The sequence below is a fragment of the Ipomoea triloba genome, chromosome 3 (assembly GCF_003576645.1).
Source record: "Ipomoea triloba cultivar NCNSP0323 chromosome 3, ASM357664v1".
Lineage (NCBI taxonomy): Eukaryota > Viridiplantae > Streptophyta > Magnoliopsida > Solanales > Convolvulaceae > Ipomoea > Ipomoea triloba.
The window spans coordinates 19,697,000-19,713,525 of NC_044918.1; the positions used below are offsets into that span (position 1 = coordinate 19,697,000).

Genomic DNA, 16,526 nt, shown 5'->3' on the forward strand with positions numbered 1-16,526 from the left:
TTCTATGGCCTAACCTGATCAGATTCATATTTGAACCGGATTAGCCCAATCCAGTTTAAATAATAACCATACAAATGGTGGTGAACCAATCTGCACATTTAACATCACTCAAGGGGAGAGGCAGAGAAAGAATTGAGCATGTGATAAAAATTTATTAAATATCTTTCTTATTGAATAGAAATCTCTATCGACACTTTTTTACTAAATGAGTCAATTTTCTTTTGATCAGAATGAATATTTTTTGTGACTAGCCAAACACTAAAAAATTCAAATAATAACTTTCGAAAGATATTGTTTTGAATTTCCATATCCGCGTACCCTTAATACATCACTTTCATTCCTTTCTTTGCATACATTCTACCTAGCATGCAAATACCCAAGTCTAATAATAGTATCAATTACAATTACAAATACAATATATAGGGATTATTATAGTTTTAGAAAGAGTTGAATCAAAGTTGATTTTTTTTTTCTTTAATGAGATGAAACGTTGTGATTTATCAACGGATGTATAACATCTAAAAATTGACAATGCATTAAATATATTTTCTCAATTCAAACCTTACAACTTTCTAAACAACATGGATCTAATGGACTAAATATTTTGTTAGTTATTGAGATAAATATAAACTAATGGAGATTCTATATTATATTATAATAATTTATCTCATGTCCGATTAGATATTAAGTACTCCGTATTAGATAATTATATTACTTATATATGCAATACATGTGGGATGTGTTTTGAATGTTTGAATATGAAGACTTATCGATCTTGTGAAATTCATCGTTCGATCCACCCATATAAGTTAAGATTTGAAAAATGAAGACTCGTGAGTTGGCCCACGAAATTTTCAATTAAAATACAGAATGGATTCACGAAATTTTTGATCCATACAAATTAAGATTTAAAAATATAAACTTGTGAGTCGTCTAACAAAAATTTGGACCTAATATAAAACGGGCCCATGAAATTTTTAATAAGTTACGAATCGACCAGGACTGACACTAGTTAAACCCACATGTGTGTAAAAATTTGTAGCACATTACTCTACACTCCACAGGTACACAGTCGGCACTCTTAAGTTCCATTCCGGTTTGATACTCCCAGTCAGCGAATCACCGGGAGCCGCAGCGATCAGACGGCGGAAGCTTTTCTAAAGGATAAAAAGAAAAGAAACTAATTTATCACAAGCCCTAGACTCCCAAATCTCCCCAATGAGGTTTAATCTTCTTCCGTGTCTAAAATCTACATATATGCTCTGCATGCATTTGTGTATACCTGTGTAAAATCTGTGTCTCTGCCTTTCTGGTTGCCAACTTGCCATTCTTCGTCTTGGTAGTCTTTTTAAAAAATTGAAAAGGGTTCTGCTTTTTTTCCTTTCGGGTTGAATTTATTTGATTGTTTTTCGTTATTAGATTGAAAAACAAAATTGGTTTGATTTGTCGGTGAATGGGACTTAGATGATCGTGGTGATGTAATGATGACAGTCAATGATTTCAACTCAGGAGTGTGCTCGGAGGAATACTTGGGTTTTTGTTTACTTTGTTTATATATATGATTATGCTTGTGCAAAGGCTAGGGGGAGAATGGGCTTGAATTCTTGAACTTTGAAAAATGGTTGTGTTCCTCTGTTCCTAGCACCTTACCAGACACAACTTTTTTTTTTTTCTGAAATTGGGAGACAGAATATGATTTGGATAAGTTTTCTATATATTTCTTCCTCAATTTGATCAACATACCAATAGCAAGAGACTTGTATAAGTTATTATTATATGCTGAGTATTTAACATTATTTTAAATTGAACAACATAACTTACACTTGAAAGGTTAATAAAAAAAAAACAAAAAAAAAGCCATTGTTGGCATCAAATGTACAAACTGATGAAAAAGCTGATATTTTTCCAGGACCTGTACAATCAATAACAATAGTGGAAATTGTAGTTCTCACACCCTTGCTAAGGAAGTTTAAGCTGGATATGTAAAAGTGAAGGCTTTAGAACCATCTTCTTGTATATTTATTATTCTTTGCTCAGAATGCAAGTATGAGAACTTTCTAGAGAACTGCAAAGCTGACTGGTCTCTCTTCCTTTCTCAATCCCACAAGAGGCCCATATTTGAGGAAATTGTGTGCACTTATTTTCTTTCAGAAAACCATTTTGAGAAGAAAATATTTTTATTTAGTTAGCGTTGATGTCTTATGCTTAATGCATACTAGTTATGGGTGGTTTTGGTTAATAATATCATGCTAAGATTGTTTTGATCCTTCTATCTTTGCTTACAGATCTTGCGCCTCTTAGTAATTAAGCACTGCCTGAGGTTTCATTTTCAAGAAATTGTGTAACAAACAGTTTGTTGTAAACTTACCAAACTGAAAAGGGCCTCGGAATAACATAAGGGAGTTTATATGGATAAAAATACAGTCTCTCCTTCAGGAAGTGATACAAGTATTGCTTCTGGAACAATATTGGGTAAAAGGAAATTCACAACAACTGATCTACCAGAATATTCATGGCCTGAGGAGTCACACCTGAAAAACATAAGAAGAAATACTCATGAATTTGCTTCAATTCAAAGAAAGCGTGATGCATATGCTATGCGATATCAATTTCCAGCTGATAAGTTTCATCATAATGATACTACAAAACCTAGATTGACTGGTAATTCTGATTCCCAAAGATATGAAATTGAATATTCAAAGGACATGCCTCTAAGTAATGAGCTGCAGCTTTTAAAACATGAAGAGCAGTTCCGAAAGTTGGAAGTGCAGACTAGAGAGACACCTAAATTACCAAGTTGGATACTTGAGAAGGGAAATGTATGCGCACAATCTGAATCTAAGGGATCATTGTCAATTCCATCCTATACTTCCTATACAGAAAAGTCTCAGAGCGAACCTGTAGTACAAAATACTGCCCTAATAAAGACACTGTTGGCTACATTTTGTAATGATGATTTGTCTGTAACTCGGAGAGCCATGGGAACATTTCAGCAGAGTTCTTCTCAGCCTGACCGCTCCAATATTCTCTCTGATAGAAGAGCAAACATGGATGAAGTCAATGAGTTTGATACTTCTTGTCCTTTTGGACAAAGAGGGCAGGTTTTTCAGAAGATTGAGAGCAATAATGCTCCTAAATCCTGTGCTGAGCAAAAGGACATCCGGACCGAAGGGCAGTCCAATGTGGGGGATTCAGAAGGGTTCAATAAGGAGAACAAAAAAAATTCCTTGGTCGAGGAATTTGCTTCTAGATATGACCAAAATTCTGATAAAAGTTTCAAACATGAAAAGCAGAAGTTGAATCATGGCTCCCATAGATTTGAAGAAAAGAGTATGTCAAAATTACATAAATCATCTGTGGCTGCAGGAAAGATATGGGTTGGATCTCTTCAGCTAAATTCTTCCATTGCTGTGCCTGCAGTTGCCTTCTTTAAAAGGTTTATTTTTCATTTACTAATTTTCTCTTGGTATATGTATGCATTGCCCATGTTTCTTTTCATATTTATAATTCTAGGTAGTCTGCATGCAACCTGCAAATTAATCGTGTGTTTGCCCATCATATTGTTATGTCTGTAAATTTTGATATGCTGATGCAGATAAGATTTTGTCAAATGTTAAGAGTCTGATGAAGCAAGCTTTGTGGAAAATTCATGATTTCAATTGTCTTTAGTTAATTTTATGTTGCCTGTCTGGTTTGTGATCTAGATTGAAGCAGACTTCTATAAACAATTTTCTGCAGCTGTATTGGATCATTTTTATTTGTGGCAAATTAGCTCTAAAAGTTTATAAATTCTGACCTTATTTTTACTTACCCTTCAAGATTTTATTCATTGCACCTAAAAGGAATTCACTTTAGCCTTAATACCAACCATCAGCAAAGCTGAAATGGATCCTTATCATTTATGCTAACAAAATGGAAAAATTATATTGCTTCCTTAGTTTGCATGTTATGCAGTAACACATTCTGCCACAAGGCAATGGAAATCTCGTTCAGAAAAAAATCGTCAAGAGAACTACAAAATAAATAAATAAATAAATAAATAAAATAAAAACGATTTGGTCTTCCAAAAGAAGAGATAGATTTTAGCATCTTGCTGAACCTGAACCTAATCAAAGGATCCAATGAAGATTAGGTAGTGTGATCCATAGCAGGGTAGCAATGAAATCAATAGATTCACGTGCTGTTGCTGCTGTTGTTGTTGTTATTATTATTATTATTATTATTAAAATTATTATTATTTTTCTTTATTGGATCATGAATGCTCTATTAATTTGTTGATTTTCTCTGGGGTTATTTTTCTCTGTGACATTTTCATACCTCCAATTCATTGGGTGGTCTCTACCAATTCATTGGTTTGTTAAAGACTACTATCCTTAGTCTAGCATGAACCTTCCCTTGAATAGTATATCTTTCAAACTAGAACAAGACTTTGAATGACCTTCAAAGCCAAATGAACACCCATGCATGGTTATCAAGGCGTCTCCTAGACGGCGCCTAGGTGTCCGGTCGGTGGAGACCGGACGCCTAATGAGGTCGCCTCGCCCAGCGAGCTCAAGTGTCGTGCTACACCCTTCCACCACCGCCTGACCTTTCTTTTTTCTTTTTGTTTCTGATTTCACTCTTCTTTATTTCAAAGTAGAGAAGAGGGGTTTGCCTTATTCATTACTTAGAATACTCCAGATTATACACCATATATATAGGCCTAAAGAACATTGGAAAGATGCACAATAAATACTAGACTTCTCACTGCTCTAGGAAAAACTAAGCTGAATCAGTTGCAGGCTATAATGTAGAATATGCGCGGGATGCGATCCTTAATAGTTCATGTTGGCGGAAGCCAATGTCCCGGGATCCCGGGGACTCATTCTGACTGAAACAAGGGGCGGGTCATTTTTTCGTATAAAGTTCCTCACCGGCTGGCCAATCATCACGGGAAAGAAGAAGATGAGGATCTACTCTCACTACCATTACTCTCGTCAAGGCAACTTAGAGTAAATAGCGCTGCAAAAGGCTGCCCAAGACAAGATATTTTCAACACATATATATATATATATATATATATATATATTAGACTTCTCACTACTCTAGGAAAAACTATTCATCTCCTCAAGGAAACTTAGAGTAAATAGGGATGCAAAAAGGCTGCCCAAGACAAGATATTTTCTATATATATACTCATCTCCTAGGCGGTCGCCTAGTCGACTAGGCGGTCGGTGGCATCTCGCCTAGAAAGTCCGTCTTGATAACCATGCACCTATGTGTAAGGATCAAAGTAACTTCAACCCTGAATGTCTAATAAATTTTAAGGGTTTCTCTAGTAAATTCTAACTAAGAATAAAAGTAAACAAGAAATAACCCCAACAAAGGTACTAATCTCTTCATTATGGTTCGAGGTGAAGAAAAGGCCTTAAAACTAATACATGATGGGTTGCATAACCTCCCTTTGTAATATCCAAACACATATAGGGCCTAAAAAATTAGCCCAAAATGAACTAAACTAATGTTGAACAATTAAAATAACTCCTTGGGCTTAAACAAGAAGCAAAGCTCGTTCCAAAATTGGGTTTAAAAAAAAAAGAATGTTAGCCAAATTAGGCTAACCTAGATCACATAAGAGGAATCCAATGGTGCCAATAATGAGGTGGTTAGACCATTGAAAAGAATTAGCCAAAAACCCGACTAAAGTTCTGACTTGAAGTAGTGGCACGTGGAGAGGACTCAAGCGGCAAGACTTTTTGAGGTTAGGTTGTGATGAGGTTTCTTGTGCGGCAATAGTGTTGATCTTCTCAAGCAACCACCCAAAAGGTCAAAACAAGGGTAGACACTTGCAAATTATTTGCAACAAGGATTCTACCAAAAATTTGTGAGAAAGATTAAGATTTAGGGCTCTGATACTATATTGAAATTGAAGGGTTAAAGGTTTGGCAATGACAATTTACTTGAGCTAAAATCTCTCTCAAAGCATTATCTGTCCATGAGGAGAATCCTTCAACGGAATTTTAATTAATCCTTGATTTCTTTGTTTCTCTTAATAATAAACACCATTAACATGTTCTTAGGAGAGAATATTTGGCCATATAATTCCCTAAACCTAGGGCTACACCCTAGGGTTTCTATATTTCAACAGACTTTGCATGAAGTTTTTCTATTATTAAACTCAAAACAATGATCTATTTAGACTTTCTTCTTTCCAATTGGGAATTCTTTGCTCCGTCTTTTTCTCTCTCCTCTTGTGTGGATACCAAATATGATAAGGTGTTTTTTTTTTTTTTTTTTCATCTGTATTATGTAAACAAACAGTCAGACAACCTATCAGACCTTTTCAATTTCACCATTTTGACTGTGTTTAGCACTTAAACCTGATCTTGCATATTTATACTTATAGATGATGTTTGTGAAGTGCATTGGTTTTCCACAGTGCCTTCATTGCATTAACTAACCATCATGGCAATCTTTCTTGTAACATTTTTCTGATAATAATATATAGCCTAGTGTTAGTATATTCTTTTCTTGTTGAATTTTCTTGACCGTATGAATGGTGCATTTTCTGTAGTGGTGAGAAGTTGCTTGATGTCAACTGGTATGAACTTGTAGACGTTAAAGGGAAAGTAAGATTAGACGCCTTTGAAAAATATATCGAGGAACTTTCTCGCTCGCGCAATCGGGGATTAATGGTAAGACCAAATCTTCCCTTGTCCACTATTTCAAATCAAATATTTAATTTTTTAATAAATAAACATGACAAAAAATCACTTTGTTAGTAGTTCCTTCTCCATAAATGTCCATACACAGGCAAAACGAGTAATTCATGGGTTCGTTTTTTAGATTGTTTATGCCAAGTATTTAGCATTGCCTTTTCTTTTACATTTTCTCTAATGACCTTATCTAGGAAAATATAGTTGAACAATGTTTTACAAAGTTCTGTTTTTGTAGTATATATTCTCTTTCAGTTTCTAATTTGTAGCAGTTTTCAATGAGGCCTGAATATGTAGTATCTAATTTAACTTATTCAGGGAGCTGTTGTTGTGATGTTCAATATATAATCATTTAAAAAAAAAAAGAAAGATCTTGAGAGCATTTATAAAAGCAAACAAGAAGAGAAAAAGAGATGATTCGCTATAAGGATAGTAAAGAATTATTGCTATGATTGGATAAGAGATATCTCTGGGCATTAGCTTTTAAGAATAAAAAATCAGATCAGAATATTGGATCAACTTTGTAAAATTTCCAAAATAATCCTTTTTGTTTCCTTTATCTAATTGTTGGACATGCTAGTTTTGTTCACATCATACAAGTTCTCCAAATTATTTCAATAAGGTTTTCAAAAAAAAATTTATTTCAATAATATTTCCTGTTGAAGCGATGAAAAAAAAATTTTCTGTTATAGGACACACAGAATTAACATAATTAGAATGTTATTAGATGCAAGAAGTAAGCTGTGGTTTTTTCTATAAACATTAAAATCCTGAGTGGTTTAGAAAATTTAGTGTTTGCATCTCAAAGTACATTTTGCTTCTTACTTTATTTATGAACCTGTATAAATCTTTTTGACAGATTAAATTTTTAATCATATAAATGACTAAAGCAAATGTTTCTTTTTAATTGACATGAGCAAATGCTAAATAGACAGCACTAGTAGTTCTGCTTGAAAAGTGATCTTGTTAAACTTCAGTGCACATTTTAGTGAGGAACATTTCTAAGCTTATCTTAAATGCTCTGAATTAATTAAGCTTAGCAGCATTATTATTCTTGAAATTTGGAAGTTTTACTTTTCCTAGTTGAACCTAGGCTTGGTGGTTTTTGCTACAATTTGAGTTAGATTTTGTTGATTTTTTGTTAGCTTGTTTTAAGTTTCTTCTGTACTTTGTTGTTGAGGGAAAGTTTGGTTGGATTTGGATTTGAGGGGAGAGCTAAAATCTAAAGATTTAAGATCAATCAATTCTGTAAACGGAGCATAGCACACTTTTAGTACCTCAATTATGTCTTAATAGTTAGCCTCTAATTGTTTGATGTGCACATATTTGGTCTGTCTCTTATCAACAAAGTTGTCAATTTAGTCCCTTACTTAACGGAATCTATTAACTTCAAACAACAATTAGGAAAACCATATAATAATTTAGGGTTTTTGCTATTGTTGTTTGGAGTCAATAGATTCCATTTGGTAAGGGACTAAATTGCCAACTTTGGGTGATAATTGAGGACCAAATGTGTACATTTCAAACAACTAGCGGCTAAAATAGCTATTATGTTATTACAGTGGGACTAAAAATGCTATTCTCCCTTTTATAAATTTAAATCCTCCATTTATGTATTAAGAAGTTTTTAAATGAATGACTATAAAATCAATGTTTTATACTCATAATAATTAGAATGCAACTATCAAATCATAATACATATAGTAATTGGATATCAAACCAAAATTATTGATGCTGTGGAAACACTTACTATTAGATCAACCAAAGACTGACACAAAAAAGGTTTGTGGTAACTTTTCCAGCTTTCATTTGGCTAAGAATGCTTTTATACCTCCCAAGTGAGGAAGCAGAAAGTTGTAATGGAAATATTATGTTCACTACAAACTAATCAAAGCTTTCCCTTCTTGGGGGCAGGAAGAGAAAAAAGGCATAACCAAATTAAGGAATTAGAAATTAAGAACAGAGTACTAAAGAGTAACTAAAACAAATCCATTTTATAGGTATATTATTTGTCAATATCTGATGAGAAAGCAGTAACAGATAATGGCCATGTGTAAACTATGACTATAAAATTACTTATCAGAATGATGGTACCATGGATAAAAATGGGCAGTTGGCATTTAATTGAAAATTTCAACTTCATCACCAGTTTTCTCAAGTTATCTATATAAACATCCTCCGGTCTGTCGTGGATAATGAAAAGTTAAGCCTCTGCTCCCTGACAACTTAAAAATTTAGTCATGATGGAGCATCTAATTCAATATGGTACCTCGTCAGATTGTCAGAAAGAAATTCTCGCGCAGTCGTGCTTGAATTCTGTCTTAATATTAAATGTGTTTTTGGTCTATCTAAAACAATATGGTCCCGATTGCAACCAATTATGTTTGTTTCTTCTGAAGATGAACCGGTTGCAAGAAAATAAAATACGTTCCTTGGCTGAACTAAGCATCCAATAAATGAATGTCATATATTACATAACACAACAATCTTACATTGATCCATTCAATTATCAGACTGAATCTAATTAAGATGAAATCACATACTAGTATTAATTTCTTCCAAAGCTCCACTAAAGTTTGTAATGGCCAATAATTCATCTGACACTATTATGAACTTTAAAGATCTGCAATGCCACGTGTGAAGGTTCACAAACAGTGTATGGAGGCAGCTCTTTTGATTAAAGAAAGTAATTTAGCCTTAAAAAGCTGGAAACAGCAGGATTTTAATTTCATGATGTCCAGAAATAGAGTATTTGAGTCCAACAGTGTTAAACTTAATCAGATTTAATTTTAGCTAATAAGAAAGGGACAGCACACCTAATAATTCTAAACCAATTAACAGTTCTTATCCAAATGGCAAATATATAATTAACCATAGCTTTGTTATCTTGCGAAATAGACATAACACCTCTCTCCAATTCCTTCCATCTGCTGCTTTATAATGAGGGAAAATAAATAAATAAATAAAATAAAATCTCTCCAGAAACTACACTGTTTATCCAACTGTAACTCTGTAAGTAACATAAATTAGCAGCAAATGCTGAACAGTTAGGTAAACTATTTAGTGCTCCTGATGGTTATAAGTTTTTTTTTTTGCCTTGACGAGTGACATGCTTGCAGATAGTCTATTTGTGTATAAGAATCAACTGTATGATCACTATGATGTTAGCAATTACTTGAGAGCATATGGTGATGCAAGAAGTTTTCAACTCAGACTTCTTCCTCCCCCATTGTCTTTTTAATCTGGATTTTGGAATGTTAAGAATCCAGTTTTATTTTGAAGATACATTAAAACCTAGGATTAAATCTAATTTAAAAACTTCCATTAGCATGCTGTGTTAGCTTTAAGGGCCTAGGTTCATTGATAATAATTTTATATGCTTATTTAAAAACTTCCATTATCACTATCCTGTGTTAGCTTTAAGGGCCTAGGTTCATTGATAATAATTTTATATGCTTTGAAGAAGGGTTCAAATTTTGTATGACATTTTACACAATAAGAGTGCCTTGAAGTAATGGTTGAGTTGAAATGACACATTGAGTTATTTAGAGGTGCTCCACAGTAAATTCTTTTTTCTGTCCCCTCACTTGGCACATTCTTCTTCATCATTGGCTACTGGTCAGGCATAATAGCTGTTAAAAGAAACTAATTAATACTTGCTATAGAGTGAAAAAGGACTGATTTCTTAGCTTTCAATAATGATGTGAGTATTAGTTGCATTTTTGTTAATCTATCAAAGTTCTTTCGGGTTTTTTTATTGTGTGACCAGGCGTTGATAAACTGTTTTCAGAAAGCTGTAATTTTGAAAACTGCATGTTTTGAATCACTGGTATTACCAAATATGTGAAATTTCTTGATTCATTTCACCTTCATATATTGAATTTATTTTAATTGAAATTTCCTGATATGGTTTAATTCTATGTTCTGATGCCATGTTTTGGAACTGTATTCTTTATGACTGTTAAAATTAGCAGGAATGTAATCTGATCATTTCTATGCTCTGAAAAGTATATTGCTTCATATATATTGAGTTCCAAAAATGTCTTTACGTTATAGAATAAAGTTACTGATACTTTTCATTAACCTTCAGGTAATTTCTGTGAGTTGCAACAAGGGGTCTGAGACTGACATCAAGCATATGAAAGAGGTAATTTCTAAATAATAAAACCGGATAACTCTTAATCACTGATATTTAATATTCTATCAAGGCACTTATACTCATATTAGTCCCTGTTCCGTGTCAGGTTGCAAAAGGGTATGTAAAAGGCGAAAGAGTTGGCCTTGCACGCCTTTCACAAGGCTCTGATCTTTACCTCTGTCCTCGGACCGATACAATTATCACAATCCTTGCGAAACATGGTTTCTTTAAGGGGTTGGCAGCGATTCAAAGCACGTGTGAGCTATTTATTGGTTGTGTAGTGTGGCGAAAAAATCATTCGGTTGCTAAAAAGTCTGAGAGCAACACAAATAGTTCCCAGTCCGAGCAGTTACAGAAATCTCTGCCTGATTCTATTGATGTGCAAGCTGTGGGAAAAAGTTCCATATCATCGGTTGGCGATGCACAAGCACTGGCCTCAGCTAAATCTTCCTTGGTTGCTGAAAGTAATGACATCAAGGATAATCAAAATACGGGTGGTGTTGACAGTTCATCTTCTAACGCCATTTCCCTGCCAATGCTCTCGCTAGCAGAGCAACGAGGACCTGTTCCTTCCAAGTCGGAGTCACAGGTAACCCCGGGGAAATGTGGAAATGTGGAACTTCCCAAATACAGTCTTGCTTTGCCATCCAACACATCAAGCCAGAAGGCCCAGGTAACCATTTCCCTGCCAATGCTCTCGCTAGCAGAGAAACGAGGACCTGTTCCTTCCAAGTCGGAGTCACAGGTAACCCCGGGGCAAGCTTGTTACACTGAACTGGCTAGGGGAAATGTGGAACTTCCCAAATATAGTCTTGCTTTACCATCCAACACATCAAGCCAGAAGGCCCAGAAGAAGCCATTTAATGATGATGATCTTCCTGAGTTTTACTTTGGGAGTGCTGGTGGGGTTTCTAAAAGTTGTGATGGGAAATCCTCTGATGCACATTTGCTCAACAGAACTAGAACTGAAGATGGGTCTGGGAACTTAACCAGATATTTGGCACATTCTGTTCCGGTCTCCAAGCCAACAGCTTCGAATTCGACCCCCAATATAGACATGCCTCCAAATAGGGAAGCCAGTGTCCATGGCGCCCCACTCCCTCTTTCCCGACGAATGGAAGGAAGACATGCCCACCAGAGCCACACCATTCCACCACCTAAAATTGCCATCCCTAAGATTCCCTTTGCTGATTTAGGGAAGAAAATTTTCTTTGATGATGATGACGACATGCCTGAATGGCTTCCACCAGATCTAACGAAGCAATCATTTGCCAAACGAAGCGATATTACAACAACAAACCCAGGTTTCAAGAATTTGCCCTTCAACCACCATCCTCCAAGGCCATTGCCACCACCATCAAATCCTCCAATGTTCTCTTCCTTAGCAGTGCCCCCTCTGCTGCCGCGTCCACCTTTCAATTCGAATGTGCCTCCCCCGGTGCCCTCTCGTGATCGTCAGAGTTATATGACGGGATTTACCTTCAACCCTGTTCTACGGCCACCCTCCGGTCCACTGGCAGGAAGGAGCCCTCTGCAGCCTGCAGGTGGAGTTTGGAGGCCATAATATAGAAACTATACATCAAATAGGAAGGAAAATCAGGAAATGGTTTGAACCTGTAGATACCCATAGGAGAAAGTTGAATATAGGTCTCATGAGTGTGAAAGAATGTTTGAATTTTAATTGGCTATGGTTTAAGTTTAAAACTAGTTGAGTTTAAACAGTCCTCAAACCATAAGATTGATATACTTATTGCAGAAGATGTTGCAAATTTTCTTGTTTCTTATACCCAATTTTGTCGGACTGATTCTAAGCCCACAAACCTTGGTCTAGAGCTATTGTGAGTCCCACAATTAGTTCATTGATCAAATCTTAGTCACCTTTTTCCTGTCCATGATGGCCATCATTCTGATAAGTACTTTTATGCCAAAGCAGCTCACACTACTGTCTTTAGTCGTGATGCCGGACTGATTCTAAGCCCACAAACCTTGGCCCTAGTGCTACTGTAAAGCTAAATTGTGAGTCGCGCAATCAGTTCATTGGTCAAATTCTAGTCACCTTTTTCTTGTCCATGATACCATCATTTTGATGAGTACTTTTATGCCAAAGCAGCTCACACTACCGTCTTTAGTCGTAACGTCAAATCAAGCGACAAGTTATTATGCTACCCCAAACTTTTCTTTCTTGCATCAATTAAAAGCAATAAGCTACTAATATACTAAAATAATATATATTTATTAACACTAACAAATGAGAATCTGAAGGCTAAAATACAGCACTAAGATTCCTTATTTTCCTCCTATCTTGGATTTTGAGAAGGCATTTACATAAATGAGAAATAGTAAAGAATGATGAAAACCAAGGGAGGAGAGAAAAATACTCCTGCAACTAATGCAAGGGTGGGAGGGGATTTTTAAGAAGCCGCCATTGTGTCTGAATCAACATCATCAATTGTAAGCCATTCACAAGATCCCTCACTATCGGAACCTTTCTCGACAGAAGAAGCTTTCGACTTTCCACCTACATGAACCCATTCATGTGATTCACCAGATGAAAGAGCTTTCTTGCCGAGTGAGGCGCTGGATCTTCTACCTGGCAAATCATTATCATCATCCTCCACATCGCTAAACAAAACAGCACCCTCATTTTTGAACAGCAGTTTGGGTTTCTCGGCATTTGAAACCTCTATTTCTGCAGCTTTTGGAGCCTCAGTTGAAGTAATTGTCCGATTATTGTTCCCTTGCAAGCTACCGTCCTTGATGTTATCAAGGGAGCTATGCTGAGTGTTAGAGTGTTTGGAAACTTCTCCCCGGGCCTTCTTATTTTGCAATTGCTGCATAAGGGTATCCTTCACTTCGACAATCTGCAGCAAAGTTAAACTCCCCTAAATAAAATGACCAATCTCGTGGTCTATCCCAAACTTGGCAGAATGTTAGCTTTGCAAATCACAATATACAAGTTGCAAACAAAACCCAACAGGCAAGCAACAAAAGGATGAAAAGGGTGATGAAGAAGAGGCCTTCAATTTATAATTTCCCTTCGAATGTCAAGTAGCAATTACTGGAAAATAATAACTCCGAAATAAGATAAAGATACTATAGACAATAGCCAAAGAGAGAAGCAGCACAGAAAACAGAAAAGTAGAAAAGAATAGGACAACTCCTATACAAGCCTAGAAGGAGAACTATTGTTGTAAATAGTTTTAAGGCATCATTTAGAGAGGAGGACTAAAGAATATTATATACAACTCCCACAAAGTCAAGTTTGAAAGCAGGACAATGCCAAAGCTGAATAGAAAAGCACTTATGCCAAGCACAGTGATTAACAGTCTGTAACAAAATTAATTCCTCCCTTCTACGGATCTACTTCATTTGTTGACTCTCTATGTGCCTATTCAAAAGACTTTGAAACAAAGCAAAAACCTATGTTTCTCCAGTAGGCAATAAAAGTATTTGTGGACCAATAAATAATATGCTAATCAGCCTATAATACACAGGAATCAGCTAACAATCACTGTCGTGGGAATTTGGATGCCAATAGTTAAAATTGTTTGCATCAGAGCATTATAGAGAAGTCCAACTACAAAAATGTCATGCCTGCGTTTATCATAACAACATTAAGTGGGCAAAGAAAACATAAACTGATGTGATAGCCATAAACACGTAATCTCACTCCTTTGCTTGAGATTTCACAAATGGATTTTATTTCTTAAAAATGTTCATATTATCAAATATGACTTGCTTAACTGCAAGAAAAACTTGAAAATATTCCCCAACTTTCCACCCTTGCATTTAAGATTCCAAGGAGTTGTGCACAAAAGAAACAATTGTTTCACATGAAAGGGATAAAGACTTGCCTTGGGAGTCGATAGGAGCTCCAAATCATTCTCATCCAACCTAGGAAGCAATAAGATAAAATAGATCATCCAAAACTTATTATTTGGTAAATGGCCAGAAACCTTTTGCCTTAAGGATCCAAGACCGGGCACCAATTGCTCAATGTTCTCCACATGCTCTCTTTGATTGGCAGACATTTCAAAGTCTGCAAGAATATATTTGCTAGATCAGTTACAAATACAAGTATTAGCAATGGTTGCACACAAAATTAAACATCAAAGTTCAAGATGGGCACAATTTATTTAGTTCCCGTAAAATAACTTTTATAAGTTTTACATGACATACTAACAGTAAATACAGAAATTAGAAAATTAAGTATACTAATTGTTGTTCTGCCTTTTCTTTTGGGCATATAGAAGGCAAATGCAAATATGCATAATCAAAGGGAATAATCAAAGACAAAGACTTTGTAGTCTGGTGGCATAGAAATGTGAGTCTAGGTAGAGATCACATATTTAATCACCATTCCCCCCATTTTCCAAAACAAAAAAGAAGGAATAATGGCTATGTTTCACAAAAGCATTAATTAATGGTGCAAAGCAAATCATGTAAAGGGCATAAAAGTGCTTAAAACAGAATCTCCCGGACAACATTTGGAGCAAAAAATATCAATCTCATGGAATATGGATGCCCAACTACTCTCCCCAAAAGCAGAACCCCATATTTCTTATTACTCACTAATTACTTAATTAGAAAATGAAAAAGGAATTCTTTTGTTTCATTAACAAAGTAATGCCTACTTTGTAATAGATGCAGTAGCATTAATGAATGATATGCAAGACCACATAAGAACACAAATTGGTCTACTGTAATTAATTAATTACTAATCCGTAATTTAATAAATGCAAACATGGCTAAACACACACATATAAGACTGAAAGATCACTCATCTCAAATTCATGCACAACCAAAAACTCACTCTAGCTCATTATCCATAATCACAAGAAATATATACATATAACAAATGTACATGGACTCTTTGAAAAAAAAATAAAGAAAAAGGCGGATTCCTATACACAATTCCAGCAATTATATATAAGAAAATAAAAGCAAGAATTTGACCAAAAATAATGAACTTACCATTTGGTAAACTGATTGGAAAATCAGTCCAAAGCTGAGGTCTTTCAGAAAGAGTACTCACATAATCCACAACTTCCTCCGTAATTCCTATCATCTCCATCTCCATCTCCTCCTCTACAGGATCATCCTCTTTTGGCTTAAAAAATCGAGAAGACAACAGAGAAACGCTGGACTTAAACCTGTCTCCAATCTCAGCTAAATCATGCTTCATTCCGGCAATCGCCCTTGAGCTGACCTCCACCGTGCCGCCGCCGCCGCCGTTTTCATCGGTGGCGGCCGCGGCGGACGGAGAATTAGTTGGCGGTGGAGCAAGGAAGGCTGCCACAGAGCGGAAGAGAGTGGAGATGCTGTGATCAGAGTTCTGATCATCATTGTCTTCAGAATTGAAAGGGTTTGGAAGAAACAACCAAGATGACATTCTTAATTTTTGTTTTTTTCTGGATTTATATACGCGGTATATATTTAGCGCCGTATAATGCAGTGCTGAGATTTTGATGATTGAGTAGAGAATGTGTGTAAGGAAGATAGAGACTACGGAGAGTCCTATTGTAGCAGAACAACTGAACAAGAAGTGGACTAATACTTTAACTTCAACCCTGTTTTGTTTTTTCTAGATCCTCAAATTACTTTAAATATAAAAAGACCCGCACATATTATTTACAAAATTATATATATATATATATATATATATATATATATATATATATATATATATATAT

At 35.4% G+C, this 16,526-nt stretch overlaps 2 protein-coding genes across 2 annotated transcripts; one reads left to right on the plus strand and one right to left on the minus strand.

Moving 5' to 3' along the window:
- The first annotated feature begins 1,111 nt into the window (after positions 1-1,111).
- Positions 1,112-12,591, plus strand: LOC116012122. Its single transcript, XM_031251591.1, has 5 exons — positions 1,112-1,223; positions 2,286-3,436; positions 6,554-6,674; positions 10,786-10,842; positions 10,940-12,591. The coding sequence occupies exons 2-5, from the start codon at positions 2,409-2,411 to the stop codon at positions 12,395-12,397; spliced, it is 2,664 nt and encodes an 887-aa protein (XP_031107451.1). The 5' UTR covers positions 1,112-1,223; positions 2,286-2,408; the 3' UTR covers positions 12,398-12,591.
- Positions 12,592-13,047: 456 nt separating this feature from the next.
- LOC116011759 lies at positions 13,048-16,365 on the minus strand. The gene is made up of 3 exons (XM_031251160.1): positions 15,808-16,365; positions 14,688-14,872; positions 13,048-13,694 (listed from the first exon to the last, which is right to left on the minus strand). Exons 1-3 carry the CDS (start codon positions 16,223-16,225, stop codon positions 13,245-13,247), a joined length of 1,053 nt encoding a protein of 350 aa, XP_031107020.1. The 5' UTR covers positions 16,226-16,365; the 3' UTR covers positions 13,048-13,244.
- Between the last annotated feature and the right edge of the window lie 161 nt (positions 16,366-16,526).

What these genes read in the sequence shown, in the direction of transcription:
- LOC116012122 (XM_031251591.1), top strand. Translation starts at nt 2,409, where the DNA reads ATGGATAAAAATACAGTCTCTCCTTCAGGAAGTGATACAAGTATTGCT. An exon ending in GCAGTTGCCTTCTTTAAAAG is followed by an intron (nt 3,437 to 6,553) that starts GTTTATTTTTCA and finishes CATTTTCTGTAG; the next exon opens with TGGTGAGAAGTTGCTTGATG. An exon ending in CGCGCAATCGGGGATTAATG is followed by an intron (nt 6,675 to 10,785) that starts GTAAGACCAAAT and finishes ATTAACCTTCAG; the next exon opens with GTAATTTCTGTGAGTTGCAA.
- LOC116011759 (XM_031251160.1), bottom strand. Translation starts at nt 16,225, where the DNA reads ATGTCATCTTGGTTGTTTCTTCCAAACCCTTTCAATTCTGAAGACAAT. An exon ending in TCCAATCAGTTTACCAAATG is followed by an intron (nt 14,873 to 15,807) that starts GTAAGTTCATTA and finishes ATATTCTTGCAG; the next exon opens with ACTTTGAAATGTCTGCCAAT. An exon ending in AGCTCCTATCGACTCCCAAG is followed by an intron (nt 13,695 to 14,687) that starts GCAAGTCTTTAT and finishes ACTTTGCTGCAG; the next exon opens with ATTGTCGAAGTGAAGGATAC.